The sequence below is a fragment of the Hypoxylon fragiforme genome (genome assembly GCF_022984875.1).
Source record: "Hypoxylon fragiforme strain CBS 206.31 chromosome Unknown GGS25scaffold_10, whole genome shotgun sequence".
Lineage (NCBI taxonomy): Eukaryota > Fungi > Ascomycota > Sordariomycetes > Xylariales > Hypoxylaceae > Hypoxylon > Hypoxylon fragiforme.
Window position 1 is genome coordinate 2,417,369 of NW_026054765.1, and position 26,735 is coordinate 2,444,103.

The window sequence follows — 26,735 nt, forward strand, 5'->3', positions numbered from 1 at the left end:
TACATACTTACTGCCCGGAGAGCGCGAAGTGTTTAGCATTGTCTAGGTAGCCTAGCCCACACACTGGGAAACAAGCAAACATTGTCCTGCATCGGAATCCTCAGAAAGCCATTATATTATTATATGTAGTGTGAGTTCAATGTGTAAGTCTCAAATTATCCACACGAATGTATATGTACCACACCATACAAACAAGCATGGCAGGGTACTTAAGTGACTTGAACAAAAGCCCCGAGTCGTGTCGTACACCAACCAACCAATGAGCTGGCCCGCCTGACAAATAACGATTACCCTATTAGGAAATTCCCCAAAAAAAATGAAATTCCAAAGCACCGTTCGCGGATTTGATTCGCCAGCGCTGCGGATTGCGGGGTTCGTGACACAGTTACACAAGCTGAACAAAGGGAAGGATTCGATTCGACAACCCGTTTTAGCAGGGTAGGCCCGGTATCATTGATGTTACTAGTTAGTATCCTAACCTAGGTACAGTAGGTACAAGAAGCGTCATCAACGCAGACGGCACCCTCTCCCAAAAGGCACCGTCACGCCCTCCGGCGGCAAGGGGTCTAACTCTATAGTTGGTATGGCGAGGCAGGCAGCCGGCCAGCCCCGATGCGCTGCTTAGTCAATCATCGCTTACCATAGCTCGGAAAGTATGTTTACCCCTTTTTACTTAACCCCTGAAAGAGTGCCTACTACTGTAGGTACCTACCCAGTAACCAAGCAGCTAATTCAGCGTACCAGCACCTCTTCGCCGTCAACCCCGGCAACAACACCCTCAGCATGCTCGCCATCCGCTCACAGCATCTTCGTAAGCGATGTCGCGGTGCCGCGCCTCGTGGAGATGAGCGCCGCGGACGCGAGCATCATCTCCGTCGCGGATCTGTCGTCGGGGGTCGCGGCTGCCGGGGGTCGGCTGCTGGGATTCATCGATATGAAGGCGCCGGGGGCGTTCCTGTACGCGCTGGCTCCGGGGAACGGGACCACAGACGCGGCTATTGTGGTGCTGGATGTTTCGGGGGGCAGGGAGAGGCGAAGGCGATACAGAGGCTTAGTCTCCGAGGGGCGGGCGGGATGAATTTTCAGGGGTTGGCGATTTTGGATCAGGTTTGGGATATGTCAGTGCCCATGCCAGCCATTCTTGGGATAATTTCATTCGCCATGTAATACTTGGAAATATATAGACATGCTTTTAGTATTTACAATGTCACATGGGCGAATGAAAATTTACTTTCTTCTCATGGATCACTCTGATTGTAATCTAGTGTGTTGAGCTGTGGTTGCTTCATCAAAATCTTATCGGTTGCAAGGGGCCTCGGGGGAACTCGACCATGAAAATAATATATACCACAGCCCTCAATGGAAAAACCAGTACATAGTATTATCTAACCTTCGTGACGGCGAATTAGTCGTCTTTACCCCTTTGAGATTTCATGGGTTAGAATTTGCGTTGGTTACATAGCATTTTCTTATCGTAGAAGATAGTTTGGGCCTCCCATTTCTCCAACAATTCAGACCCGGGAAGAAGGATGACTTCGCTCATTAGATCATTTGGATCGGTTAAGTGGTTCCAGTATATGTGTTGACAGGTTTGAACCTCCTCAAATCTCCATGCGCCGTATCTGTGGTTATTGCGCCTTCCTAGATGGCGAATTACAGTGGGATCATATGCTATCTCCCATCGGTGAACCCGTACAATTTCCACTATGGCATTAATCAGCCTGTGTTCAGTCTGGCAGTATGTCAATTACGTGACTTACTGAGGTGCTTCAATTGTCTCGATTGAGAGAGCTCCAACGGGGGAGACATGCAGTAAGGCGCGCTGCTTCCTCTGTAATCGGTATGATTATGTACATCGCACCAAGTTCGAGAGTAACCCACGACGAGAAAGAGGTCACGCTCTAGGCTAAGATAGAGATCTCCACATAGTTCAGTGTTCTCCATATCCGTTATCCCGGTCAAATGGGATGTAAAGCTAGAGTCACTTTCTGTGTCGGTGGCCGGATCTATGTCGTCTGCAAATGTAGCATGTTCATAAGTACGGAATACTGGTCGTTTCACAGGATAGAGACGCTTGAAAACGGTACGGCTTTGGCGATTGATACAAAAAGGCGAAGACGACAGAAAACGAGTAGGCATGATTTCCTCGCTTGGTTGGCTAAGAACAACAAGGCGGTCCTGGTTGGCATCGAGAATGAAATCTTGCCAAATGTACTCCTTGACTTCATTTGGGAGTCTAGGAAAGACATGAAATCTTGAGAGGGAATTCATGGTGTACTGCTACTAGGTACGACATACGGTACATGTAGTAGATGAGGAACAGACAACCTAGAAGGTACAATAGATTAACTGGTGAATTCAGTGATAGTCGAGAGAGAGAAGTGTAATCATGATGCTTGGCTGAGTGGTACGTATGGGTACACGTATATGAAGGGAAGGGAATGAAGGAAAGGGAATGAATATGGAGGAAAGGGAAACATTGTAGCGATTAGCACGGGAGTATGGAAGTTGAAAGTTGAAAGTTGAAAGTAGGAAGTTGCAGGTTCAAGGTTCAATGTTGAAACATCAATGATTGAATGGTGCGTTGTACTACCCTAGGTTAGGTAAGTAATAAGTTCAATGTTGGAAGGAATATTGAAGGCTACCTACTATGTAGGAAGTTACAACTTGAACTTGAACGATGATGATGTTGAACCCTGAAGTTCCTCATCTCATCGTCCCAGGTACCTAGGTACATACTAACTATGTACTACGCGCTAAGTAAAGCATGTGGCTCGTGCACGAGAGATAGCCCCGCCACGCCACCATACCCTACCCCACCATGCGAGGCTGCAATAATGCTATGTACCATGTACTAAGGTATTCAATCAACTTTAATTTTTTGAAGCTTCTCCAGCTTTTCCAGTCTTAGTAAACCTCGAAGCTCCCGTCCGATGGAAAGTCAATCATAGATTTTGAGTAACTGTAACTAGCAGTTTTCCCTTCAAGCCCGATAAGACTCATTTGACTCTTCCTTCCAGCCTTCTCACGAAAAAAAACATATTATATCCTAGTGTCTTTTACCTGTCAAAATGTCTTTCGGAGGCCAGACCCCCACCATTATCGTCCTGAAAGAGGGTGAGTTACCTACCCCTTGACCCCATGAATGAGGTCGACAGCATGTCAATATCTTTCAAGATGTCCTGGCTGACTTTTCTTTTCCTTTCTTTTCTATTTAGGGACCGATACCTCGCAAGGAAAAGGCCAGATCGTGTCCAATATCAACGCTTGCCAGGCTGTTCAAGCCACTATCAAGTCGACATTAGGCCCCTATGGCGGTGACCTGTTAATGGTAGACGAAAATGGTAGACAGACCATCACCAACGATGGCGCAACAGTAATGAAGGTTAGAGTCGCCTCTCCCATCCTCCTCCTTACTTTGCACGTCATTTTTACTAAAAAAATAAAATCTAATAGTTACTCGATATCGTACATCCTGCTGCCCGTATCCTCGTCGACATTGCGAGATCACAAGACGCCGAAGTGGGAGACGGAACAACATCGGTAGTCGTTTTGGCTGGTGAAATACTCAAGGAGATTAAAGAACATGTTGAGCAAGGTGTCAGTTCTCAAATCATCATCAAGGGTCTACGGAAAGCCTCCACCATGGCCGTCAATAAGATCAAGGAAATCGCCGTCAGGACAGACGAATCGAATAAGCGGGAAACTCTTATTAAACTAGCCGGTACGGCCATGACCAGCAAACTAATCAAGAAAGATACCCCATTTTTCACCAAGAGTACGTGTATCTGTCTTTATGCCTAGCAGCCATAAATTGATGACTAACTTCAATTAGTGGTGGTGGATGCTGTGTTATCCCTAGACCAAGACGACCTGAACGAGAAACTCATCGGCATCAAGAAGATTCCAGGTGGCTCCTTAACCGAGTCTCTATTTGTTAATGGTGTTGCCTTCAAGAAGACCTTCTCGTACGCTGGTTTCGAGCAGCAACCTAAATCATTCACCAAGCCCAAGATCGTCTGCCTGAACGTCGAGCTGGAGCTGAAGGCCGAGAAGGACAATGCTGAGGTTCGAGTCGAGCAGGTTTCCGAGTACCAGGCTATTGTTGATGCCGAGTGGCAAATCATCTACAAGAAGCTTGAGGCCATTCACCAGACAGGCGCAAAAGTGGTACTCTCTAAACTACCTATTGGAGATTTGGCCACTCAATTCTTCGCTGATCGCGATATATTCTGCGCTGGTCGTGTCGCCTCCGAAGACATGGAACGAGTTGTCCAAGCCACCGGCGCCACTATACAATCCACCTGCTCCGATATCCAACCCCACCACCTCGGCACATGTGGCTCCTTTGATGAACGCCAGATTGGTGGCGAACGCTTCAACTTCTTCGAGGACTGCCCGGAGGCCAAGACGTGCACGTTGGTCCTCCGTGGTGGTGCTGAGCAGTTCATAGCTGAAGTAGAGCGATCCCTACACGATGCCATCATGATCGTTAAGCGTGCTATCAAGAACCACATGATTGTGGGTGGCGGTGGTGCCTGTGAAATGGAGATATCGGCGTATCTACACCGCTTTGCTGATAGCGATATTCCGCATAAGCAGCAGGGCATTATCAAGTCCTTCGCCAAGGCGCTCGAGGTTATTCCTCGCCAGTTATGTGACAACGCTGGATTCGACGCTACCGACATCTTGAATAGACTACGCGTCGAGCACCGAAGGGGTCGCGTCTGGGCCGGTGTTGACTTTGCTAATGAAGGTGTTGCCGACATGATGGAAAGATTCGTCTGGGAGCCTGCCTTAGTCAAGACCAACGCCATACAGGCGGCAACCGAGGCTAGCTGCTTGATCCTAGGCGTTGACGAGACGATTCGCAACGAGGAGAGCGCACAGCCACAAGGGCCAAACCAGCCGCTACCCCCTGGAACAGCACAGCGGGCATTGAGAGGGCGAGGACGAGCTATTCCCCGGCGGTAAATGTGATCTAAGGGAGGCATGTTCAATGAATAAAGGGGCGCATCGGTGATGTATGATACCTCAAAAGGCTATGCATGCGGAATATAGATGACTTGAAAGGAAAAAAGCGCCTTTTTAAGATTTATACCTTGCTATGCCTTCTATGCAACTAAGTGTCTGTCTGTCTGTTTGTCTACGAGAGGCACTGAAATATCCTTGCCTGCCTGCCTGCCTGCCTAGGTAATCTAGGTAACCTAACCTAGTGTTAGGGCTGCCATCGTAACATGAAAAGTTGGATATTACATGACGGCTCCGTATCTTTGGGGGTATGTTAGAACTTGCCACGCTTAAATTCCATCTCTCCATGTTCCAATCAACAATCCACCCAGGCTAGAGTCTTTTAGATCCTGGTATTGAGTTGTGTACTTTGTGCTCGGTTTTACGTACCTAGGTAAGTAGGTACGTTGCTTGACTTCGACTTTTGCTCGTGCGGTAGGGGTTTATTGTAGTCATACGTACGGAGTAGGTACCTACCTACCTAAGTCACTGACGCTGGCGCTTCTGTGATTGATTTATGGAGGCGCTTACCTATTTACCTCACCGGTTGATGCCACTTATATCTGACCCCTTTAGCTTTTATATCTAGAGATGCTGTCGGGTTTTATCGTTACGCCGAAAGGTAGATAGTTGATCTTTCGTTATTTGTCTTGAGTTTATGTCAGTATATTTGACAGATGCCTTCCTGGATAGAAACCGTGGCTTACGCTTCTGCCAATTATGACACAACGGGGCTTCTACTATACATAGACTGCCTCTTGGTTGGCGTAGAAGGAATATCTGACAATATACTACCTACTAGGAGTCATAGAGCTCTGAAGCTGCTACAGCTGGATATTAGTTGGAGGTTGTTTTGTTGTATTATCCGTGGAGTCTTTACACATGCTTTGACGTTGGCTTTCATTCGTCACATGGCATCACCTCGTCAGCACTCTCGTAAGCACTGACGAGTTATTCTCTCAACGTATAACCTCCCAGTCGCGGAAACGGAGTCTTACTACGGGAAAGAAACTTCGTACGGTGGATGGAACTACCGGGCCGGTGAACATGTGATATAGTATACCTAGGTATCATTGTGCTTTTCGGACATAATTTCAGTAGCAATTCAAATGTCTAAGCTGGAGATTGACGACGTTATCACACAAGGAGGTCGAAATCTTACTACGGAGATACTGGTGGGTATAGAACATCCCTTTGCTGCGTTGTCTGTGGGTAAGTACAAGACCCCACGATTCAGCTTAGACATGTGCTAATCGACCCGTCAGTAGACTCAGTATGGAAAGGATGCCTTCCACGCTGATCCTTCGCGCTCATCTCTCGATATATCGATGTATCCGGAAGCAGCCGGCGCGGCAGTTTTCACTGCAAGCACGCATCTCTATCTGGAGTAAAGATGGTAAAGTCAAGCTGAAGGTTTGGTGGAGTTGACCTTGATTTTCCTGCCCTCGTGTGGTTCCGAATAGCAAGTCGAGTTATTAATAAAGTGGAAATTCATCTCCAGCCTGTCAAGAATTCGTAAGCTGCATTTGAATCACAATATCAGACGTTTGTTAGTTACTCTTGGGCGTTATTACACCAGGTTTATCTCAACTAATAACGAACTGCGAATTTCACATGATTTCAATAATAACATAATGGTGATTTCTTCAAGACTTTGGTGTCAGTTTACGAGCTGTAATTTCCCTACGCTTCATACGTTACATTCTATACCAAGACTTAGACCTCTATAATGGTCAATATAAGTCCCGGCGTACAATAATTATAATGATGATCTAAATATTCTATCGATAATCTAGCAGTCTACTAGGCCGTAAAGCTATTGAGGAGCACTATCTGCAATAGTATATCCCGAATCCTCGTTTCCACTATATATCATCGAATCTGCTAGAAACCCGTACTTGACCACTCAACCCGCTAATAGCTGACTACCTAGGTCGTACTACATATGTATAGGAGTCGGGGTATTTCCCTAGGTTCTGCATGAAAGGGGCTCGGCGTGTATTTCCATAGATCGTGTCGACCAGAAATACTGATGAACGATTAATCTTCTCTGCTCTTGTCTCCACGATGGGAAAATTAGAGAAAGCTGTAAAATGGGGGGCATACCCATAGACAGCTCCTGCAAGAAATTTCAAAGGAGTAATCGCATCGATGATCCACAAGGATCGTGAGAAGTTCGGACTGAAGTGGGTTCTGGCAAAGCCAATTAATTGACATCTATCGTATGTCTTACAAGGCCACCCTGTTCCCCGTCTGAGGGACCCGGGGGACGTCTGTTCACATGCCACTAGCTGTCCCAAGCTCCCCCTTCCCCCCCCTTGGTCCCTACTTGAGGCTCAGCACGCACCCAGACATCGTCGCCGCAACTTTAACCGTAGACTCGGGCGATAGAAGCGGTGAGAGTCGCTTTGTGTATAATGTAATGCGCTTCATTAATCCCGGTCCCAGCCTGTCGGAATGACAGGTTCAGCATCGTGATCGCCGTCCTTTTTATCCAAATCCGTTTCACATAGCGCAATGGGTCGCCCTTTTCGTCACCGAATTGGGAATGCCACTTTTTTCAGCTTGAGCTTCCTGAGGATCACGATGAAGCTTTGAGGACTGCTATGTAGAATACGATTGTAAGAAAGACGTTCTCTGCTTGCTGGTAGGGGTAGATAAGAGGAAGAATCTTCAGGGACTTACATAGTAAGGGTATGAAGTGATCTTGATCAAGGGCAGGGGGTTTCAATGCAACCAAGCACGAGGTATCCATACCCTTTTCTTTCCCGGGAAAAAAAAAAAGAAAAAAGAAAAAAGAAATAAAAAGAAATTACCCCCAGTATCACTTTTTACCCCATGGCTGTTTTTATTCACCCCGCTCAAAACCATACACTATGCAGATGATACCAAGATATCCACAGTCGTAATCGTTATGGGAGCGGATATTTGACTAGTTTAAGCCTCTGTTCCCGCATACAGACCAATTGGAGAAGCCGGGGAATCATGGACATTGGACTGTCCCATCTGCAAGCCTATGTTAGGGTACTCTACATCGACCTTCGGTTTCGCTCCTACGCAGATTGACTGGAGAAATGCGTACCCTCGACCTGATCGTGATGATGCGCCACAGTACTACCTAGCTGCATGGGTCATGTCATGTCGGTAAGTATAATCCATCGTGATAACGGCGTGAACTGCAAAAATGCATGTAGGGTATAATGAGCCAGGAAGTATAGTAGGCCGCCCAATGAAAAGTCCTGTATGCAAAAAAAAAACCGCCCCCTCATCCACGATGTTGTAGGTACAGTAGTTTAACGTCACTCACGAAACGTCCAATCACAGCGTGGCCAAAAAGGCGGACATTCCGCATTTAAACTACAATCTTAATGTCGAGAGACGCTCTTACGTCGTGCCGTAGCAAGCAAAGTAGCATCGAGCAAGCTGCAAGGTAACGCTAAGCTGCCTGGGGACTCGGGATAGAAGCACCACCGTTACTCTTATGTAACCTATCATCCGCGGAGACTTACACACCTACCTTAGTATCCTGTTGTGTATCAATCCAGACAGGTAGGTACGTATATTTAGGTATGACAAAAATGAATGTCTTTCTTTTTTTTTATATATATATCTGGCTGAGAGCTGGTGTAAGACAGGTGCTCAGGTCTAGCAAAATTCACATCGGCTGCGGTGAAGATCTAGCGTTAACTGAACAGTAAGACATCCTCAATGGCGATAGCCTCTACGGCATGGTGTACAGTAGCAATGGCGAACGACACCTAACCGGATGCAGTTGTCTCTCGGGAAGGGTTGAGCCGGTGTCGATTTATGACAAGCAATTCTGCAGCGTAGTGTAGATAGGTAGGGTCGGGGCGTCGGAAACATCGTATGGAGGAGTTCGCGACCCGGCGCACTGGTTTGGAAGACTGTTCGACATGATCAGCATCGGAACTGATGGTGGGTAGCAGTTCGGGTGGACCAATACCCCGGGGTCGTTCGTAGTGTAGGGATGTAAGGGGGGAGGAGAGGGCTGCCCAGGGGGTGTCTCTTGGAATACACGTGTTATACGCCCGAGCCCGTGGACTGATAACGCTAGTCATGGGCCGCATTTCTATGGCCCTTTCATTTGGTCAATTACCACATGCATAGACCCCGTAGAAGACTTCAAAGCGAAATGTGGCTGCAGGGGGGGGGGAGGTGCAGGTTGGTCTTCCCGCTTGCGGCGTTTATTCGTTAACCGCGTTTTGAGGGGAAGAGGAGAGATTAACGAAACAAGAATAGTTATTAACTAGAATTTTTATTACTCTATGAAATGTTCCCTTTTTTTGCTTTTTTGCCCTTTTTTGCCTCTATCTTTTGCCGCTTCTGTGCCCCCAACTACAGCAGGCGGATACCCCGGAGCCTGACTCGTCATATCATGCCATATCATGAAGCCATGATGTTGTTTAGAGGGAGGGGAATATTAATAATGATCAGGAAAAGAAACAGTCGTCCCACGAATGTGCATAGGCTAGAGGCACAACTTGTATGTGCCATGATGTGCCATGCAATGATGTAGGTACATACATATCCTGTCAACCTGCCCGCCTGCAGCACACAGCATACGACCGGGATATATCTTATTTTAAACTTGATAATCTATAATTTACCATATTGAACCAATATATCTCATGTACCCAGGTAGTATCCTACCCTGCAACGTTAAGTGAAGTAGGATGAATCCTCCATGCAAATAATGTCGTTTTTGTGGATCATGCGTGGACTCTCCTTATGTTGTGATCCCCGACGATGTTTCCCGGACGGGTTATTGGGATCCTTTCCTTTTTACTTTTCCTGTAGCATGCCGCGTTCCGGTTTGCTGTTAGACAGATCAAAGAAAGATGCTTCGCATCGCATTAACCCAATGGGATCGTCCGTCCTTGGCTTCTGAACCGTGTTGTCGGGAGCAGGTACCGTGAACCTCCCACAGAGCTAAGAATACTCCGGTGACCGGTGGATCTCTTTTGGGATAAAGTTACCTGGGTGTGGGATATCTGCATTGATATATAGGCATCTGGATCTCGCGAGATCTCTGCGATGGTTGCACAACCGCTGGGGAATTCTAACTGCACGCGACCTCTACACGTAATATTTCGATATGGATATTCAGATCTGCTTCGGACTCGCCTTTATCGAGTGTGTCGTCGTGCCTATCATGAGGCCGGCCAATGATATCATCTGGTGGTTACCATCCAGCCGCACTGGTACCTTCATAGTGCTCTTTGTTCTTCAATGGATCTTGTTGAAGTTATATCGTGCGTTTCTATATCCAGTATTTTTCTCTCCTTTGAGAAATATACCTGGACCCAAGGTTCTGTTACCGCCCCCCATGATCTTGGCTTTGTTATCATAACTAACATGCTCGTAGAATAACACCTTTTTTCTTGGCCAGCTTGTCCACATGTACAAGGCCGCGACACCAATTGAACATTACATGCGTTGGGTTGCGAGATGGCCAGACTCACCATTCATACGCTATCACATCCTCTTCAACAAAGAAATTCTCTTAATAAATACGGTTGAGGCTCACAAGCAAATCATGCAGACCAAGTGCTACGACTTCGTCAAGCCGAAATTCCTCGAAAGGCTGCTGGGAGAGATCGTGGGCACTGGCCTCTTGTTTGCTGAAGGCCATGAACACAAGAAACAGCGCAGGATGATTTTAAGTAATGAGTACCATAACCGGTCTTTCCATCATAGTTGCTAACAGGATCTTTCCTAAGATGTCTTCTCGGTACCTAACATGAAGAAGCTTATCCCGGTCTTTCAAGAAAAGGCCGAGGAGATGAGTGCTCTTATCAACCGCAAGCTAAACGGGACCCCTTCGGGCATCATAGAGGGTATGTGAACCTTCCACCCCAAGGAGCCATGGATATCATTGGACTAACAAGTTCCACAGTACAATCGGTCTACACGAAAGCAACATTGGACGCCATCGGAGTGGCAGCGCTGGGTGTCGAGCTAGAGAACCTGAGGTCGGAGGAGCTGAAGATGGACTTTCTGCAGTGCTATTTCCGCATGCTGGCGCAACCGCCCCTGAGCGCTCTGATCAGCTTCATCCACGTCCACATCCCGATTCGCAAGCTGCTCCCGGTGGAGGCCAACTGGGGCTTCTTGCGTGCGATGCGCGGCGTGCATGTGATGCTGGACGAATGCATCCAGGAGCGAATTGCGCATGTCCATTCCACCGATCGCGAGAAGGTCGGCGGCACGGAGTCGAGGGATTTGCTTACGTACATGATTGAGGAACGGCAAGCGGCAGCTGGTGGGCTGTCCATTGAAGATATTCGTGGTCACGTAAGTTTGGATTCCGCCAGCGCCATTGGCAAGAACATAATTAGCTAACTCTCTTGTAGTTACAGAACTTCCTTTCCGCTGGTACGGCCCAATCGAAATTCTCTCATAACCAGAACCATTTGATCTGATTCTAACGGAGTTATAGGACATGAAACGACATCTGGTGCCTTGACGTGGGCTTCTTACGTGCTGGCCACGCGACCTGACGTACAGACCAAGCTGAGGGACGAAGTAGTAAAAGCTCTAGGAACGATCGGCATACCCACCTACACTGATATCGAACAACTACATTACATGAAGAACTTCTTGCAAGAGGTTTTACGAGTATATAGTCCAGGTAAAATCCCACCACTCTTTTCCTTTCCAACAACGACGCTTTAAATTCTTTTTTGCAATACTAACTAATGACCGCAGCGCCCGCCACGTACCGAGAAGCAGCAACCGACGTCGTAATCTGCGGACAATTCCTACCAAAAGGCACACAACTCGTCCTAAGCCCTCCCGTATCCAACCTATCGAAGCAGATCTGGGGCGAGGATGCCATGGAGTTCAAGCCAGAGCGGTGGGACGCGCTTACGAACGACGCAGCGACGCCGTACGCCATGGAGACATTTGGGAACGGGCCGCGGATATGCATAGGGAAGAGCTACTCGCTACTCGCGTTCAAGGTCATGATGATCGAGTTGATACGGAATTTTCGTTTTGAGCAGAGCCCGTACCTGTCGGCGCTCGGTGACCAGCCAGTGCCGGTGCAGAATCCGGCGGTGACGTGGAGGCCGAAAGGGGGACTGGAGGTACGGCTTGAGAGGATCCAGTGGTCGTGATAATATGGATGGGCTATATACCTATTTACTCGGAAGGCGGAATTGGATACCTAAGGCCTTGCGAAGTACTGATGTTAATGAAATAAATATAAAATAATATATTAATTGAAGTTAAACGAAGACTACTCTGTGAGTATAAAGTTATAGTTATAGTATTATGTTTTCTTTACCTTCTAACGATAGAACATTATGTCCAAGTCGCTCTGTGTGTATGTGTGTAGGCACGATTGCCGGTTACCCCTGAACCCCTTTCCCTCCTACTGCTTAGTACTAGGTACCTAGGTACTTACCTAGGTTAGGTACTAGGTACATAGGTTAGTAATCACATGGCACTGATTCTACTTTTAGGGCATGGTACTACTAGTATTTCCCCGAAGTTTAACCATTTCTTTACAAACTCCGCTGCGTTCCAAAATATTCACATGTACGAATTTCCCTTCCCGACGCACAGTTCAAGTTCATCATCACACCCACTTTGCACTTTGCACTTTGCACTTTACACTTTGATTTTCATAACTCCTAACTCCCCCCCCTGAACGCCCCATCCAAAGCAGCCGAGGGGTCACAAAGTCACAAAGTGGCGTGGCAGCCGTGGTAACACAGCAGAGCTTTGACTACCTCGAACCGCCGACGATTTCCAAATTCAAACACACAACCAATCATTTTCTAACCTAGTAAGATTACCATCGCCCTCCTTGGTTCGAGTCGAGTTGTCGTTATTGTGACTATATGTATATATGTAGGGGATAGATATAATCGACAAGCGGATTTATATGCACATGTACCTACCTACTTACAGGCTAGGAAGAGAAGAAAAGGGACATATCTCATGATGTGTTTTGTGTGTAATAAGTACGTTTTGTTGATAGGTAACATGTCTAGATTAGGTAACGCCATTCCCAAGGCCTTCACTCGGTCGTTGGTAACCGATTTTCGGCAAGATGCCGGCAATCATGGATGATCCATCTAGTCCGACCATATATCGCATTAGCGGACAGCTTCCGTACCCGACCCCTGGAAAACCAGAGCTGCCGCCGGATGTTCGCCCTCGTCAGGTGACTTTACGAGATCGTCAGACTATTGCGACCGTTGTGCCGTTTGCTTCTCGTGACCAGGTACCCCCATCCCTTCTGGCTTACCTCTCGGACCAGCTCGCAAAGGAGATTGAAGGGGGCGACACCTATCCCATGATAGAGCCTATGCCCTTGGACAAATTCTCTGCCTATTGGCTTCAGAACTTTGCTGGTATCATGCTGCTTGGCCAGATCGAGAGCGCCGAGGAAGTTACTGAAGGTAAGGATTGGTCTAAGGAATGTCTTGGTAGCTTTTATATTAAGCCCAACTATCCTGGCCGTAGTAGCCATGTCTGCAACGGTGGATTTCTCGTCACCGACGCCTCTCGAAACCGTGGTGTCGGACGGCTCATGGGCGAGAGCTACTTGGACTGGGCGCCGAAGTTGGGCTACACGTACTCGGTTTTCAACCTGGTCTACGAGACGAATGTAGCTTCTTGTAAAATCTGGGACGCCCTCGGTTTTAAACGCATCGGACGCGTCAAGGGTTGCGGAAACCTCAAGTCATACCCAGATCGGTTGATCGATGCCATCATCTACGGGCGGGATCTAGGGCCAAGTGCCGGTGAGGGCAACGGCGAGCCCCTTCTCGTGAGTGAAGAGCGTTTCGACAAAATAAAATTCTACCTGAAATACGGGCGCTACCCGAATGGATCTGACCGCGCCGAGAAAAGCAGACTCCGCAGCGCCGCGACGCACTATAAATTGCTCGACAACGACGTGTTGATGCTGAAGGACAAGGAGGTCATTAGCGACCCTATTCATCAGATGGACATCTCGCGCCGCATCCACGAAGCCGGTAGCCATGCTGGTATCAACAAGACCACGGCTACCATTGCTGAGAAGTATCATTGGAGCCGTATCAAGGAGACAGTCTCGGATGTAATTAGGACATGTGATCAATGCAAGGAAACAAACAAAACACCCATTCCAAATCCTACTAGTTCGAAGCGACTCAACGTAAACGTCAACATTGACAACATTGGCAGCAATCCCTTTAATACTATGCTATCGCGAATGTCACCCACCGCAGCTCCTGGACCCGGCATAGTCGGGACCACCGGCAGGGTCCTCGAACTGCAGGCGCCTAGTCATCATGACCTGCCATCTCTAGTCAACCCTTCAAACCCGTATGCCCATCCCAGTGACATCACATCCTTGCTTAACTCTCCTATACAACCGTCGCCAGACACGGGCTTACCGCCCCATCATCCCATGATGCAGAACCAGCTGCACCATGATTCTGCGGCGACCCTCGCTTCTTTACACGAGGCCGTGGACATGTATCACCCTATAGATCCGCAAATTATATCCCAATCTACCCACCATCACCACCACCAACCACCAACTCATCACCATCCTCATTCATTCCATACCTTTCATACAAGTGACACAGGACCACACTCAAGCCCACATTCCTCGCACACATCGCTGCACGGCCATGAACCGTACAGCCCCCACCAAACGCATACTGTCTCCATCCATGACCCCATTTCTCATGATCATTTTCACGTCCAAACCCACCATCACGCTCACCATCATCATCAGCATCCAGGACCTCCTCACCACCACGACCCAGATTCGTTCCAGGCCCTTCTTCACGGCACCGATAATCACCACGATCATCTACATCATCATCAACTAGATGGCCCCCAGCACCATCCACCTACCGATAACGACGAGGACGACCAAGATGCCATGGACCGCGACCTAGACATGCTTATCGAGCACAGCTCCGACGACGACAACGATAATGGCACGGACATGGACAACGACAAAAGCATGGCGATCGACGATGTCCTACTCCACAACCACGATTTCATGGCCGACGCCAAGCCAGGGGACGAACCAACTGTTATAAATGGACACGATGCTGTGGATGGGACTAACATCGAAGAAGATGGAGGAGAACAAGAAGGAGGAGGAGCGGGAGAAGATGGGGGTATAGGCCGGGAAAGAGACCGTGCGAGAAAGCGGAGTAGTATCTATAACGTGGTTTTCACTCCGTTAGGGTAAAAGGAGACTCGGGGGACAAAGGGGGTGGATGGCTTTGGTATAACGGCATGATAGGTACATAACGGCGTAACGGCATGGCATAACAGCATAGTAATGGTATAGGCATAGGCATAGGCATAGGCATATGCATAGATAATATAAAACAGGTGGGTGGATTCCGTGATACCAAAGAAACAAACGCAGACAGACGACAAGCATTTCTTCGTTGAGAAAAAAAAAAAAAAAAAAAAAAAAAAAGGAATCAGGACGAGATGTAGATTTCGTTAAAGGAAGATTCATATGTATTATCTTCCATGGGAGGTATTTATACATATACACAAGTATATTGATTGCATATTTCAACGCATCGGTTTGCACATGGGAAGTAAGATGCTAACCCTAAGTGAAACCGGAGTATTCCCTACGGCATGCCTACCTAGATACCCATGTAGGGTACCGAGACTTGCCCCCTCAAGTCCTTGGTATTCATCTATGCTCATCATACCCCTCCCTGCCTATTCCAAGTCCAGCCCCGACCTCACGCCGTCCCTCGAGCTATTCTGGAACCCGGCATCCATCCCGACCGTTGGCTCCGCAGGGTTACTATTGTCCCGTTTGAAAGTCGGGGGGCTATGGCTCCAGTCTTGTCTGCTGGCCGCTTCCCGCTCGGCTTCTCTCATGGCGTTTTGCCGCTGGAGGGTGATGAAGCGGACGACGTCGAGGGGCGTGTTCCAGGCTACGTTGCCCTCTTTGGCGTCGTTGATGCGGCGCTGATGGCCTTGCTGGCCTGCGCGTCCGAGGACGCTACCGATTACGGCGAGACAGCGGGGACTATGTATGTGTAAGCATACCTACTTCTAGGGAAGTTGGGGAGCTGAAGGAAGAAGAGCATACCTGTCATCGTTCGCCGGGATGGCATATGTAACCCACGAGGGCTCCGCATTTGTGTCGATGACAGCGATCGTCGGCACATTAACCAGCGAGCACTCATGCAGCAGCACATAGTTCTCCATAGGATTCAAGCACACAACCAGATCCGGGACCAGCGGCCGTCGCTCCATAAGGTGGCGTTCGTAGCCCTCGACGGGCTGATCGTTCTCATCCAACATTGTCATGGGCATGCCCGCCAGGATGACCTCGCTGTTGGTAATGGATCCGGGCGTCCACTTGGTGAATAAATGACATCCCCTGGCCAGCCGCGCCGCCTGCGTCACGATCTGTGTCTGTCCCGGCCGCGTTCCGACGAACAGAATCAGGCCCCCGCGATATGCTACCTCCTCAACCACACGGGCGGCGCGCCGCAAATGCGCGGCCGTCTGCTCGAGCGAGATGATGTGGATGCCTTGCCGAATGCCGTAGATGTACCGCGCATTGGCCGGGTTCCACAGCGAGGCATGGTGGCCCATGTGCGCCTGGGACGCCATGAGGAGCTCGAGGGTGACATCTTTGGGGCCGGGAGGGTTGTGGAAGACATCGGAGGGGCGGTATGTGCGCTGTACATTAGAACCCAGTCGGCCAATCTGTTTCTTTAAATCCCTAGCTAGTTGGTAGTCGGCGACAGTGGTGTCGGGGGCAGCAGGCTTCTTGCGACGGCTGGGGGCGCGGGCATTGGCGGTGAAGATGGAAGGTGGCTGTGGCTGGGCATTGGAGGACTGGAGGGCCGCATCTGAGACGTCGGCTGCGTCTGGTGTCGTCGGTTGTGTGGATAAGGCGCGAAGACAAGCTTGGTGAAGAGGTTTTGCCAAGGCCTTTCGGGCTATGATTTGATTGTCAGAATCGCAATTGAATAAAAATACATAAAAGATTGAAAATTAAATTCACCTTGGCGAGTACCGAATTCTCTTATAATCATGGTTATGAGTGTCAATCCAGCTCCAGATATCCCCAGCGACCTTTTTTCTTCTTTTTTTGGGACTCAATTGGATTGAAATTGGAATTTAGGAACATGATGATTGAATGATGGCGGGCAGCAGGCCGGGCAGGGATCTAGCCAGGGATATTGTACTTCCGAGTCCCGCGCTGTGCTGCGATAAGAAGATTATTAGCTAATCATTGATCTAGTTAATCATTGATAACTAACTAGCAGCAGGGTACCTGCAGAGACAACCTTGAACCTTGAAGCACCGGCTTGACCCCACTAACTCCAGCTGTCAACAGGGCGTACCTACTACTAGCAGTAAAGACCTAACATTAATGCGTGAATAGCTCCTTCATAGCGCGCTTCTTCTTAGTTGTAAGGGAAGTCGAAGTGGTGAACTCGACAAAACAAAATAAAACGAAAAAATGGTAGGGCAACAATAACAACAATAACAACAATAACATCAAAGTATAATCAAAACATCAACATCCAACTCCTACCATACTCTCATTCCACAGCAATCAATGGATCTAACAACGCCATTATGGCTTCAGTGACTTCTCTTGGGCTGCATCAGCCTACTGCCCTTCAATACGCTGTACAAGAGCAACTTCTGCCAGAGAATCCGCCTAGCTCTTCCTATGATTGGGACATCACTGTCGGCCAAGCTGCTGGCCAACAAGGTGAAGATGAGCTTCTGGTTACCAAAGATACCGTTATTTGGTCCAGAGGTTGTGTTTTTCGAAAATGCTTCGGCTTCAAACTAGAGAAGGAACCGATCATACAAGCTTTGCTGACCTATTTCCCCAACGCCGAGGACAAGAAGAAGAGTCAAGAGGATGACGACCAGAAAGATAAATCCAAGAAGAATGGAACCATCCTATCCAAAGCCTTGGTCGTCTTTCTCAAGACCCAGGCTCATGTGTACTTTCTCGATGGCACAAGTCACGTGGTTCATATGCCATTTGAAGTCGAGTCTGCTTGTGCGGCTCCTCAAGGCGTCATCATACAACGAAGACTACGGACTGATACCGGTCTGGCTGCCAGTCTAAAATTCCCTAGAGTTCCTCCAAACTCATTCATCACCAATCAACTCTCTCCCGCCGCTATTCGCTCCTCACATCCTACCTTCTCTACCGAGACTCTAGGAAAACCAAAGGCACTGCCCCTTAGACTAAACCCCAACCTCGACAATCTCTGGGATGGTCCCGAGAAGAATGACTCGAAATGGCCACGTCTGGTCACGCTCACCGATCCTTTGCTAGAGCTTGGACTAGTCGTCACTCCTCCTGACAAGTCTATTAGACCCAAGGCTCGTCGGGGTTCTGAGAAATCTCCCATCTTTCTTGATCGAACTGAGGAAATCGTTCATATCGAAGATATAACACATTATCAATCCGCCAAGAGGCGCAAGGGAAAGCTGATTATTGCAGTGACCGTTAATAAAGAGACCTGCATGTACAGCATTTGGAAGCTTACTTATATTACCAATGAAGATCCATTCATTCATGGACGAAAGGCTGGGAAGAAGAAAACGGACCGCCGGCGGAGTTCGATGCAACCTGGCTTGCCTAGCGGTGCAGCCACGCCAATGCATCCAAACTTTAGAGAGAGTTTCGGCGCCCCTTTGCCTGGAAAGCGGTCACGTAAGAGCGAAAGACTTGAGAAGAACGACAAAATCCTAGAGAATCTTGAATCTTCACTAGGTATAGAGAAGGAATCGGGTGTGACCCGCCGTACTTCTCGTCGTGTGAGCTCCATGCTCGCTAGGGCAGACCTTTCTGCTTCACAGGACAGAACGACATTTTCGGAGCAAGCCCAAATAATCAGCCACCCCAATACGCGGCGGGATACTTCACATGGTAGCCACCGAGGACGAAATAGCAGTATTTTCTCTGGAACGAGCTTTTACGGAACCAGCCATGCTGCGAATACACTCTTGGAAGCACCGGTTGACAACTTATTAGAGGAACTGCGTGGAGGAGGCGACTTTGAAGGCTTTCATACTATGGGCCTAGATGACCATGATTTCGATGGGCTAACCCAAGAGATGCTGTTCACAAAAATCCACACAATCCCTATCGACAACAGTAATGTCCGATATTCACTCTCGAAACATCCGGCTCGGACTCAATGCAAAGTCTTCTGTTTGACCGGCCCTGAAACCTTCCAGGATGACTGCCAGCAGGTCTTGGTAGGAATTCAAGACCCAATGGAGAAGCGTTTGCAATTGTTAACTCTCCACTTACAACCAAGCAAGTCCGATCCTGACGGGACGGCCATCACCTTTGGGCAGCTCAGAAAGGCGCAAAATGTCATCGACTCATGTAGGATAGTCGATGGCGATATTTCAATGATTTTGGTGTTGTCACAGTCTACTGAAGGCCAGCGCGAGCTTAGTATTCAAGCGCCCTGGGCCCAGCTGACATCTATACCCCTGCCTCCCAAACTGTCCCTTGCCAACCTGGGTAGCCTTGACTACCATGGCAGTCTTGTCAATAGGGAAGTCGGCATTAGAAGAGCTGTGACTCCTATAATTGGGGAAATTGCAGGCCTGCGACACCCCAAATTGCATGGCGTGGTAGATATTCTAGACGATGACACCCAGCAATATCACCAAATTCGAATACAACTTCAACCTACTTCCCCAAGGGTTTCGAAAATTCTTCAGGTTCTCCGGTCAGCTTTGCCAGCCTCGTCCAGGGAAAGACTACTTGTTAACTGGTGGGAAATCGTCGCATGGCTTCGAGAACAAGAGGCGGACGTGACGGATATCGAATGGTCAGCCATCGTTATCCAAATACTCTCAATATACCTTGCTCTTGGTATCGATGAAAAAACACTGCCAGTGGAAAAAACACGCCGGAGGACCAGGGGCTTGAGGTCTAGCAGTGGAGCACAGGTTGACCTCGGCGATTGGGACGCTATGAACGCATACGAAATCCCAGGCTCATTGACACATCCGCCATGGATAGAGAACAAGGCGTGGCAATGGATTATGGAGGAGGATGATTCTTCGTCGACGATGTTTTGGCCAACCCCTGGACGAGGAAATTTAGGTTTCTTAAATTCACATACCAAGCTGGCCTTGAGTTACTTATCCTCTAGCCATGGTGATGCAGCATGTGGTCCAGATGGATATCTTCCGACCTCTCCCAGTCACGACTATATAACGCGAATGCGTTATTCTCAGGATATGTTCCTTGCGCTGCATTTGCTTTTAGAAGAGCAGAAGCTTGACATCACGTCATTCCACGTATCATCACCAGGCTCAGTAGACCTCCGAGCCATTCTCCTCCAAGTCTCTCGATGGCTAAAATGGAATGAATGGGTTAACTACTATGAACTCGAGATGCCATTAGACTGGCCAGAGCAGAAGACGGGATATACCAACATATCACTGTCCCTTGCACCTTCACAGCCATCGTACTGGAACGTTTTTGATTGGATTCATATGAATCTATCTCAGGAGCCCAATTCGTCAGCATTTGTACCACCAATAAGATCGGTGATGACTTATCCAATTGTCCCTCGCACGAGAATGTTCGAAGATCTATTCAAAGCACTCTCTTTGCGGAGTAGATCTCCAGTAGACTTTGTGGAAGCAATGTACCAAAGCGGGATTACCTCGCTAATTCTAGAGTCCCTACCAGAATATGTGCTTGTTCCGCTTCAGGATGCAATTGCTCAATGCCAACCATCTCCACCGACTAGATGGCCCAAGGGATTATTAGAGCTAGTCAAAAGAGATGACATGGATTCAGTTTTAACGCGATCCAACACCCTCCGTGTGCGCTCATCTAACGTACTGGTAAGTTCTATCAAGAGTATTCATCTAATAGTGTTAAGCTGATGTTGTCTAGGCCTCGAATCATACTGCATCGTGGGATTTCAATTCACTTTGTCAGAATATAATGAATTTTAATGATGCACCCTTCGATGATGTCGCAGAAAGCGACAAGCAAGCTGTAATACATACTCTATTCAGAGAAGACCGACGTCTTGATGAGATAAACCTGATGCTCAACACGACTAAGCCACGGATCATGCGTCTAGATCCCTTGCCAGAATGGTCGGAGGCATACTACCTTGAGCAGCAGAAGGATATGGTGACGAGGCTTGCTAACAACACCTTGTCCATACCAGCTGGCCGTGGCTTAATGAACTATGGATTACGATATCCACTGCTTACCCAGAAGTTCCACATCAATGGCTTCGTTCTCAACTGCACTGTACAACCCAATAACGTGACGGTAGGAGTCGACAAGTCACTTTTCACCGAGGAAAGAATAGCCTGGGCGTTTTTCCATTCGGGCGTTGCTAGTGGGCTGTCTATTTCTCGTCAAGCGAGTGGCATAGACTCATCATGGATCCTTTACAACAAGCCTGGCAACGACCTTAGTAATAGACACGCTGGATTCCTTTTGGCACTTGGTCTCAATGGTCATCTCAAGGGAGTTGCCAAATGGGTTGCCTTCAAGTATCTCACTCCAAAACATACCATGACGTCTATCGGATTGTTACTAGGATTAGCGGCCTCTTACATCGGAACCATGGACTCACTCATCACACGTTTACTGTCCGTTCACGTCACACGAATGCTGCCCCGTGGTGCTGCAGAGCTAAACCTATCAGCTCTAACCCAAACAACTGGTATCATGGGTATCGGTCTGCTCTATTGCAACAGTCAGCATCGCCGGATGAGCGAAATTATGATGTCCGAGATTGAATACGTCGAGCCGGATGATGAAGATGAGCCACTCCGTACCGAATGCTATCGATTAGCTGCCGGCTTCGCCCTTGGATTTATCAACCTTGGAAAAGGCACCGACTTGAAAGGCCTTCATGATATGCGCGTCACCGAGAAACTCTTAACTTTAGCTTCAGCAACTAAGAAAGCTGAGCAAGTGCATATTCTAGATCGATCCACGGCTGCTGCTGTGGTAGCGATCGCGCTCATCTATATGAAGTCGGAAGACCATATAGTAGCTCGAAAGATCGACGTCCCTGACGCGCCAATACAGTTTGATTATATCCGTCCAGACATATTGTTGCTCCGTACTGTCGCCAAACACCTCATCCTATGGTCAGAGATCGAGCCAACCCATGACTGGATTCGTAAGAATCTCCCTGCGTCTTACCATTCCAGACTAGGACCAGTTGATCCTCGAACCTATCCACCTCGTGGGCCTCTTAATTCGACGCACTTACCTTTTCTAACAATATTAGCCGGGTTGTGTTTTGCCATGGCACTTCGCTACGCTGGCTCAGGTGACTTGAAAGTCCGTGATCTTCTTCTCTGTTATATTCAGAGATACTACAGGCAATGTCGCTCTGCTAGTCCCAGGGCTAGTTTTGACGAGAGAACGGTGGCGGTGGCAGCGCGTATGTGCCTTGACGTTGTTGGACTTTCTTGCGCAACTGTTATGGCTGGTTCAGGTGATTTGGCGGTGCTTCGATACTTACGATCCCTTCACGCCCGAAACGACCCCGATACAACTTACGGTTCCCACATGGCAACACACATGGCAATCGGTACACTATCGCTTGGTTCCGGTACCCAAACTTTTAATACTTCGAACCTAGCCATTGCCTCATTACTCGTCGCCTTTTACCCCGTATTTCCGGATTCCGTGCAGGACAACAAGAGCCATTTGCAAGCCTTCCGGCATTTTTGGGTCTTGGCCACGGATCCTCGGTGCTTAGTTGTGAAGGATATAGCGACAAACATGCCCGTAAGAGTGAACATCTCTCTACGAATGAAAGACCAGAGCCAAGAGGAGGGGCGGGTGGCTCCGACCATCGTGCCTCCCCTAGACGATATAACCCGAATTCGGATATTTTCAGCGGAGTTTTGGGATGTCGAGTTGGATTTTGAAGCCCACCCGGAGTATAGGGACACCCTCAAACGTTCATATACGCTCTTCGTCCGCAGGAGGCCCGTTAGTGACAGTCCATTTGTAACTACGATGCTCGCACTAGGACAGCACGGTGGCCTGGTGGATATGAACCCCTTGTCGATAAATCCGGAAGCGCAACCTTTCGAGTGGCTTTTTGATAAGGTACCAACCCTCCAAAAGCTCACACACGCTGAACGGAACATCGTTCTCGATCGTAACATAGGAGGTCCCGACGTCGGCAATGGCGCAGTCGCCGCCGTGGACGCGCGTCTCGTCCTAGAGGGGGTCATCGAGAGCGGAAACAGAGATGATTTACTAGGGTTGAAGAGCTTATTCGAGTGGGTTGAGTGGAAAGCGAGGAAAACTCACGAGGACAAGAAGAATGTGGTTAAAGAGGTGCAGAAGGACAATGGCAAGAGGAAGGGAAAGGGGAAGGCGAAGGAGAAGGAGACAGACGGCGAAACCTCGAATCAAGCTGCTGCTGTGGCTGCTGCCCCTGAGAATAACGATAGGCAAGTGTCGCACTGGGGCGGAGAGGGGTGGCTGAGGGAGAGCATCGTGGAGGATTTGAGGGGAGGGGTGGGGCTTATCGGTAGGCCTTGATGATCTCCCTCTTATTTGCCCTCCCATCCCCCCCTACCCCCCCCTTCATGATATTTTCCCTTGCTTCTCCTATATTGGCGCGTGGAATAGGTACCTACCTATGTAGATATATCATTAAAGGGCATGTATGTAAAGGTGTTGTGTTGGCATTGGTGTTGGTGTTGGTGTTGGTGTTTTAAAAAGAAAAAAAAAGGGTTCTGCCATCTCATTTTCTCTTTATTTAATGTTCTTGATGAGAATAAGGAGAATGAGATGAGTAAATGAATAAGGGGGAAGTCAATGGTCGGTCAATGTTAGACACATCGTCAGAAATACCTAAGCACTAGGTAGGTAGGTACTATAAGAAGTTGAAAAAAACGATTACCTGGCTCATGAGTTCTCATAAGGAAGTTACCTAATCTAAAGTTGTGAGTCTTTCAACTTTCATAAAACATATTCTCAGCCTAACTCCTTTCCTCCTTCCCCCCCTTGACCTGCCCCAACTAAAATAATCAATGGATATCATAACATGGCATATCGTATCATATCATGAGTAGGTATACTAAAACCAAGAAAAAAAAACAAAAAGAAAAAAAAGAACTCATAAAGGCAGAATCTCAATGCTATCCACGAACACAGAGCCAGTCTCGACGACAATCCCCACGCCACCGGCGCGGTAGTCAAACAGCGGCAGCGACGGTCCATCATTGTATCTCAGGGTGATGTCGTCGTCGATCTTGACCCTGTACTTGAGGCCCTTAACGCGGATATCGATATCGTAGGGCGTGTCCAGCTGCCAATCAAAGGGCCTGGAGTCGCCGTCGTATATGTCGCCGTCAAGATTCTTTCCCAGCACGATGCGCTTGAGCCCCGGATACGCGTTCCAGACGTTGCCGCTCGCGGGATACCAGAACATGACCGCCCACCAGCGCTTCAAGCCCATGCACCGCACCGCCACGCCGCAAGGGCCGCCGATGTTGATCCTGAAGCCGCGGAAAACGACGCGGTAGTCAGACCAGTCCCGTGTGCCGTAGGTGACGAGGCCCTGACCAACGTCCTGGGCCACGATGAACCGGTCGGCCGTCATGTCGAACACGTCGGCACTGCTGATGAAGGAGCGCTTGTAGAACTCACGCCTGCCCACGCTTTCGTCCATGGGTAGTAGCGTGAGTGAGGGACTGCCTCCCCAGCAGACTTTGTCGAGCCATATCTTCCCGTCGAGCAGTCTGCCAACGGGATCTTCGTTATATATAGACACGCCGATGGCCTGGATGGGCCAGCCGCTTAAGAAATTTGGCGTAAGAGGCCAGGTGAGGCGGACGGACTCGTCAAGAAAAATGACCATGGGCTCGCTATAAAAGCTTTGAAGCTCGTCTTCGGGTGAGTACGCCCTGATTACGAGCCTTCCCCGCATATACCCCGTATTTTCATCGTCGCCGCGCACGATCGCTTCGATCGTCTGTCCGGGATACACGAGCGGCGCGGCCAGAAGCTCGTATGGACCTAGCCTGTGCACGTTTGGCGGCAAAAAAGTTGGTGTCGTGATTTCTATTGCGTCCAAGTTTGAGGTGCCCATTTCCAACCCACCAATGTGAACAGACAGGCCAGGACGCCAACGGAATTTCTCATTCAGATCTTGCACGACCCTGACTTTGGCCCAGCCTGCGGCGAGGGTGCCTACCTTGGCCGCTTGGAATCCCTGGATGCTCCCTGGCAACGTGAAATGGAACTGAGCGCCATCTTTTGGCGGTAGCAGAGGATTTTGGTCCGTGTAGTGACGACCCGCTGTCACGATGTCTGTCGCGATGCGCGCGGCGTTGTTGATGGCGTAGCCGCCATCCGCACTCGATATGAGCACCTGATCGGCGATGGGGCCACGCCAGTCGTATTTACCTTCGAAAGCATCCAGACCATGCATGATGCCCAGAAGGCAGGCGACATTCCCAGAGTTGGAGCTGGTGCCCCAGCCGCTCGTGTTCACAATACACATGGCATTGTCGAAATTGTCTGACGAATAGAGGACCGTCATAATCATAATGGCGTGGTTCGGGATTACGGGGCATAGCCCTTTGAACTTGTTGTAGCCGAACCTGTCTGCAATCCTCTTTCGCGTCGCCTGCCAGTCTTGGTCTACCTTGACCCATTTGTGGACATCCTTTACCATGTTAGCAATAAGCGAGTCGGGAGGTATGCACCTCAATCCTTCCTTCAATAGATGGATAATGTCTTTCGAAAGGTAAGCTGCGGCTTCCATGGCAGCCCAGAGTCTCGCCGCGATTACCGCCTCTCCGTCGTGGCTTACAGATGCTGCAGCCTGCGCAAGATCCGCAGCCGCCGCCGGGTCTCCGGCCGCCACCATGGCAAAGCCGTCGATGAAGGTCTGTCCGCCGATTTGCTCGGCAACGGCCTCGCCATTCATCTCCTTTGAGCCACTAAAAGGCGGGACGATGTCTTTATTTAGGTTGAGAAACGCCGTATGCTCGGCCGATACACCGTTGCCGCCCCACCGAAAAACTGACTTCCCCTTGATGACGGTGTCCTGCCAATACCGCCCTATCTTTAGTGAGTCGATGCATAAATGATCGGAAGCGGCGCGAGCAAAGGCGAAAGTGGCCGAAATATCATCGTCCGGGACCACGAGCGGCAAGTCAAATTTCTCGTTAAGATAATAATTGATGGGGCCAAGTTTACTCAAGATACGTTCGTGTGTCCACCCTTCTATAGGTCGACCTAAGTATACGCCTATTACTTTACCAAGGACACCGGCGTACGTCTTGACGAGATACTCTTTTGGATTTGAAGTTATTGAAGTTTGGCCCATGATTTTACGTTAGTGAGAAAAGAGTTGATTTTTATTTGATTTGATGTGATTTTTTAGACGATGGGCGGGTGAAGAAAGGAGTGCTAGAGTGTCAGAGTGTTGGATGAATAAACATAAGGGGCCTGCCCCGAAGAAGTGAGGAAGGGAGGAAGTGAAGAAGTAAGAAATACGTAGGGACATTGAAGTAAGAAAGGAAATTAACTTTGGGATATTGCTTTCGTCTCACAATACTAGGTAATGCCTCGTGCCTTCTGTTACGATGTCGGCGCAGGAAGAAGCCACTAAGTCTAGTCCTATATAGTAGTTTAGGGAAAGAGACATCGTTCAAATGTTAAGATACTCAGGGTATGTATATAC

At 48.8% G+C, this 26,735-nt stretch overlaps 7 protein-coding genes across 7 annotated transcripts; 4 read left to right on the plus strand and 3 right to left on the minus strand.

Annotated features, from left to right (window-relative positions):
• Nucleotides 1–1,438: 1,438 nt before the first annotated feature.
• GGS25DRAFT_526612 (uncharacterized protein) lies at nucleotides 1,439–2,271 on the minus strand (the record flags this gene model as incomplete). The annotated part of the gene is made up of 2 exons (XM_049265020.1): nucleotides 1,439–1,704; nucleotides 1,761–2,271. 2 exons carry the CDS (start codon nucleotides 2,269–2,271, stop codon nucleotides 1,439–1,441), a joined length of 777 nt encoding a protein of 258 aa, XP_049112638.1.
• A 614-nt stretch (nucleotides 2,272–2,885) lies between these two features.
• GGS25DRAFT_511905 (T-complex protein 1 subunit eta) lies at nucleotides 2,886–5,388 on the plus strand. Its single transcript, XM_049262753.1, has 4 exons — nucleotides 2,886–3,117; nucleotides 3,219–3,385; nucleotides 3,457–3,778; nucleotides 3,836–5,388. The coding sequence occupies exons 1-4, from the start codon at nucleotides 3,072–3,074 to the stop codon at nucleotides 4,972–4,974; spliced, it is 1,674 nt and encodes a 557-aa protein (XP_049112639.1). The 5' UTR covers nucleotides 2,886–3,071; the 3' UTR covers nucleotides 4,975–5,388.
• A 4,635-nt stretch (nucleotides 5,389–10,023) lies between these two features.
• On the plus strand, nucleotides 10,024–12,327 carry GGS25DRAFT_99067 (cytochrome P450). Its single transcript, XM_049266202.1, has 7 exons — nucleotides 10,024–10,339; nucleotides 10,397–10,694; nucleotides 10,752–10,868; nucleotides 10,928–11,325; nucleotides 11,385–11,406; nucleotides 11,471–11,662; nucleotides 11,740–12,327. Exons 1-7 carry the CDS (start codon nucleotides 10,127–10,129, stop codon nucleotides 12,147–12,149), a joined length of 1,650 nt encoding a protein of 549 aa, XP_049112640.1. The 5' UTR covers nucleotides 10,024–10,126; the 3' UTR covers nucleotides 12,150–12,327.
• A 268-nt stretch (nucleotides 12,328–12,595) lies between these two features.
• GGS25DRAFT_511914 (uncharacterized protein) lies at nucleotides 12,596–15,333 on the plus strand. Its single transcript, XM_049262754.1, has 2 exons — nucleotides 12,596–12,823; nucleotides 13,032–15,333. Exon 2 carries the CDS (start codon nucleotides 13,091–13,093, stop codon nucleotides 15,236–15,238), a length of 2,148 nt encoding a protein of 715 aa, XP_049112641.1. The 5' UTR covers nucleotides 12,596–12,823; nucleotides 13,032–13,090; the 3' UTR covers nucleotides 15,239–15,333.
• Nucleotides 15,334–15,451: 118 nt separating this feature from the next.
• Nucleotides 15,452–17,157, minus strand: GGS25DRAFT_511918 (37S ribosomal protein MRP4). Its single transcript, XM_049262755.1, has 3 exons — nucleotides 17,039–17,157; nucleotides 16,112–16,973; nucleotides 15,452–16,048 (listed from the first exon to the last, which is right to left on the minus strand). Exons 1-3 carry the CDS (start codon nucleotides 17,067–17,069, stop codon nucleotides 15,733–15,735), a joined length of 1,209 nt encoding a protein of 402 aa, XP_049112642.1. The 5' UTR covers nucleotides 17,070–17,157; the 3' UTR covers nucleotides 15,452–15,732.
• Nucleotides 17,158–17,347: 190 nt separating this feature from the next.
• On the plus strand, nucleotides 17,348–23,841 carry GGS25DRAFT_99221 (uncharacterized protein). Its single transcript, XM_049266205.1, has 2 exons — nucleotides 17,348–20,886; nucleotides 20,939–23,841. The coding sequence occupies exons 1-2, from the start codon at nucleotides 17,620–17,622 to the stop codon at nucleotides 23,576–23,578; spliced, it is 5,907 nt and encodes a 1,968-aa protein (XP_049112643.1). The 5' UTR covers nucleotides 17,348–17,619; the 3' UTR covers nucleotides 23,579–23,841.
• Nucleotides 23,823–26,734, minus strand: GGS25DRAFT_99199 (ADP-ribosylation/Crystallin J1). Its single transcript, XM_049266204.1, has 2 exons — nucleotides 24,081–26,734; nucleotides 23,823–23,989 (listed from the first exon to the last, which is right to left on the minus strand). Exon 1 carries the CDS (start codon nucleotides 26,376–26,378, stop codon nucleotides 24,159–24,161), a length of 2,220 nt encoding a protein of 739 aa, XP_049112644.1. The 5' UTR covers nucleotides 26,379–26,734; the 3' UTR covers nucleotides 23,823–23,989; nucleotides 24,081–24,158.
• Nucleotide 26,735: the final 1 nt, after the last annotated feature.

Bases quoted from the DNA above. Each gene is read 5' to 3' on its own strand.
- GGS25DRAFT_511905 (XM_049262753.1), top strand. From the start codon at position 3,072: ATGTCTTTCGGAGGCCAGACCCCCACCATTATCGTCCTGAAAGAGG. The intron at 3,118-3,218 runs GTGAGTTACCTA...TTTTCTATTTAG, and splicing joins CATTATCGTCCTGAAAGAGG to GGACCGATACCTCGCAAGGA. The intron at 3,779-3,835 runs GTACGTGTATCT...AACTTCAATTAG, and splicing joins TACCCCATTTTTCACCAAGA to TGGTGGTGGATGCTGTGTTA.
- GGS25DRAFT_99067 (XM_049266202.1), top strand. From the start codon at position 10,127: ATGGATATTCAGATCTGCTTCGGACTCGCCTTTATCGAGTGTGTCGTC. The intron at 11,326-11,384 runs GTAAGTTTGGAT...ACTCTCTTGTAG, and splicing joins TTGAAGATATTCGTGGTCAC to TTACAGAACTTCCTTTCCGC. The intron at 11,407-11,470 runs GTACGGCCCAAT...ACGGAGTTATAG, and splicing joins ACAGAACTTCCTTTCCGCTG to GACATGAAACGACATCTGGT.
- GGS25DRAFT_511914 (XM_049262754.1), top strand. From the start codon at position 13,091: ATGCCGGCAATCATGGATGATCCATCTAGTCCGACCATATATCGCATT.
- GGS25DRAFT_511918 (XM_049262755.1), bottom strand. From the start codon at position 17,069: ATGATTATAAGAGAATTCGGTACTCGCCAAG. The intron at 16,974-17,038 runs GTGAATTTAATT...ATCAAATCATAG, and splicing joins AGAATTCGGTACTCGCCAAG to CCCGAAAGGCCTTGGCAAAA. The intron at 16,049-16,111 runs GTATGCTCTTCT...ACACATACATAG, and splicing joins ATCCCGGCGAACGATGACAG to TCCCCGCTGTCTCGCCGTAA.
- GGS25DRAFT_99221 (XM_049266205.1), top strand. From the start codon at position 17,620: ATGGCTTCAGTGACTTCTCTTGGGCTGCATCAGCCTACTGCCCTTCAA. The intron at 20,887-20,938 runs GTAAGTTCTATC...GATGTTGTCTAG, and splicing joins TGCGCTCATCTAACGTACTG to GCCTCGAATCATACTGCATC.
- GGS25DRAFT_99199 (XM_049266204.1), bottom strand. From the start codon at position 26,378: ATGGGCCAAACTTCAATAACTTCAAATCCAAAAGAGTATCTCGTCAAG.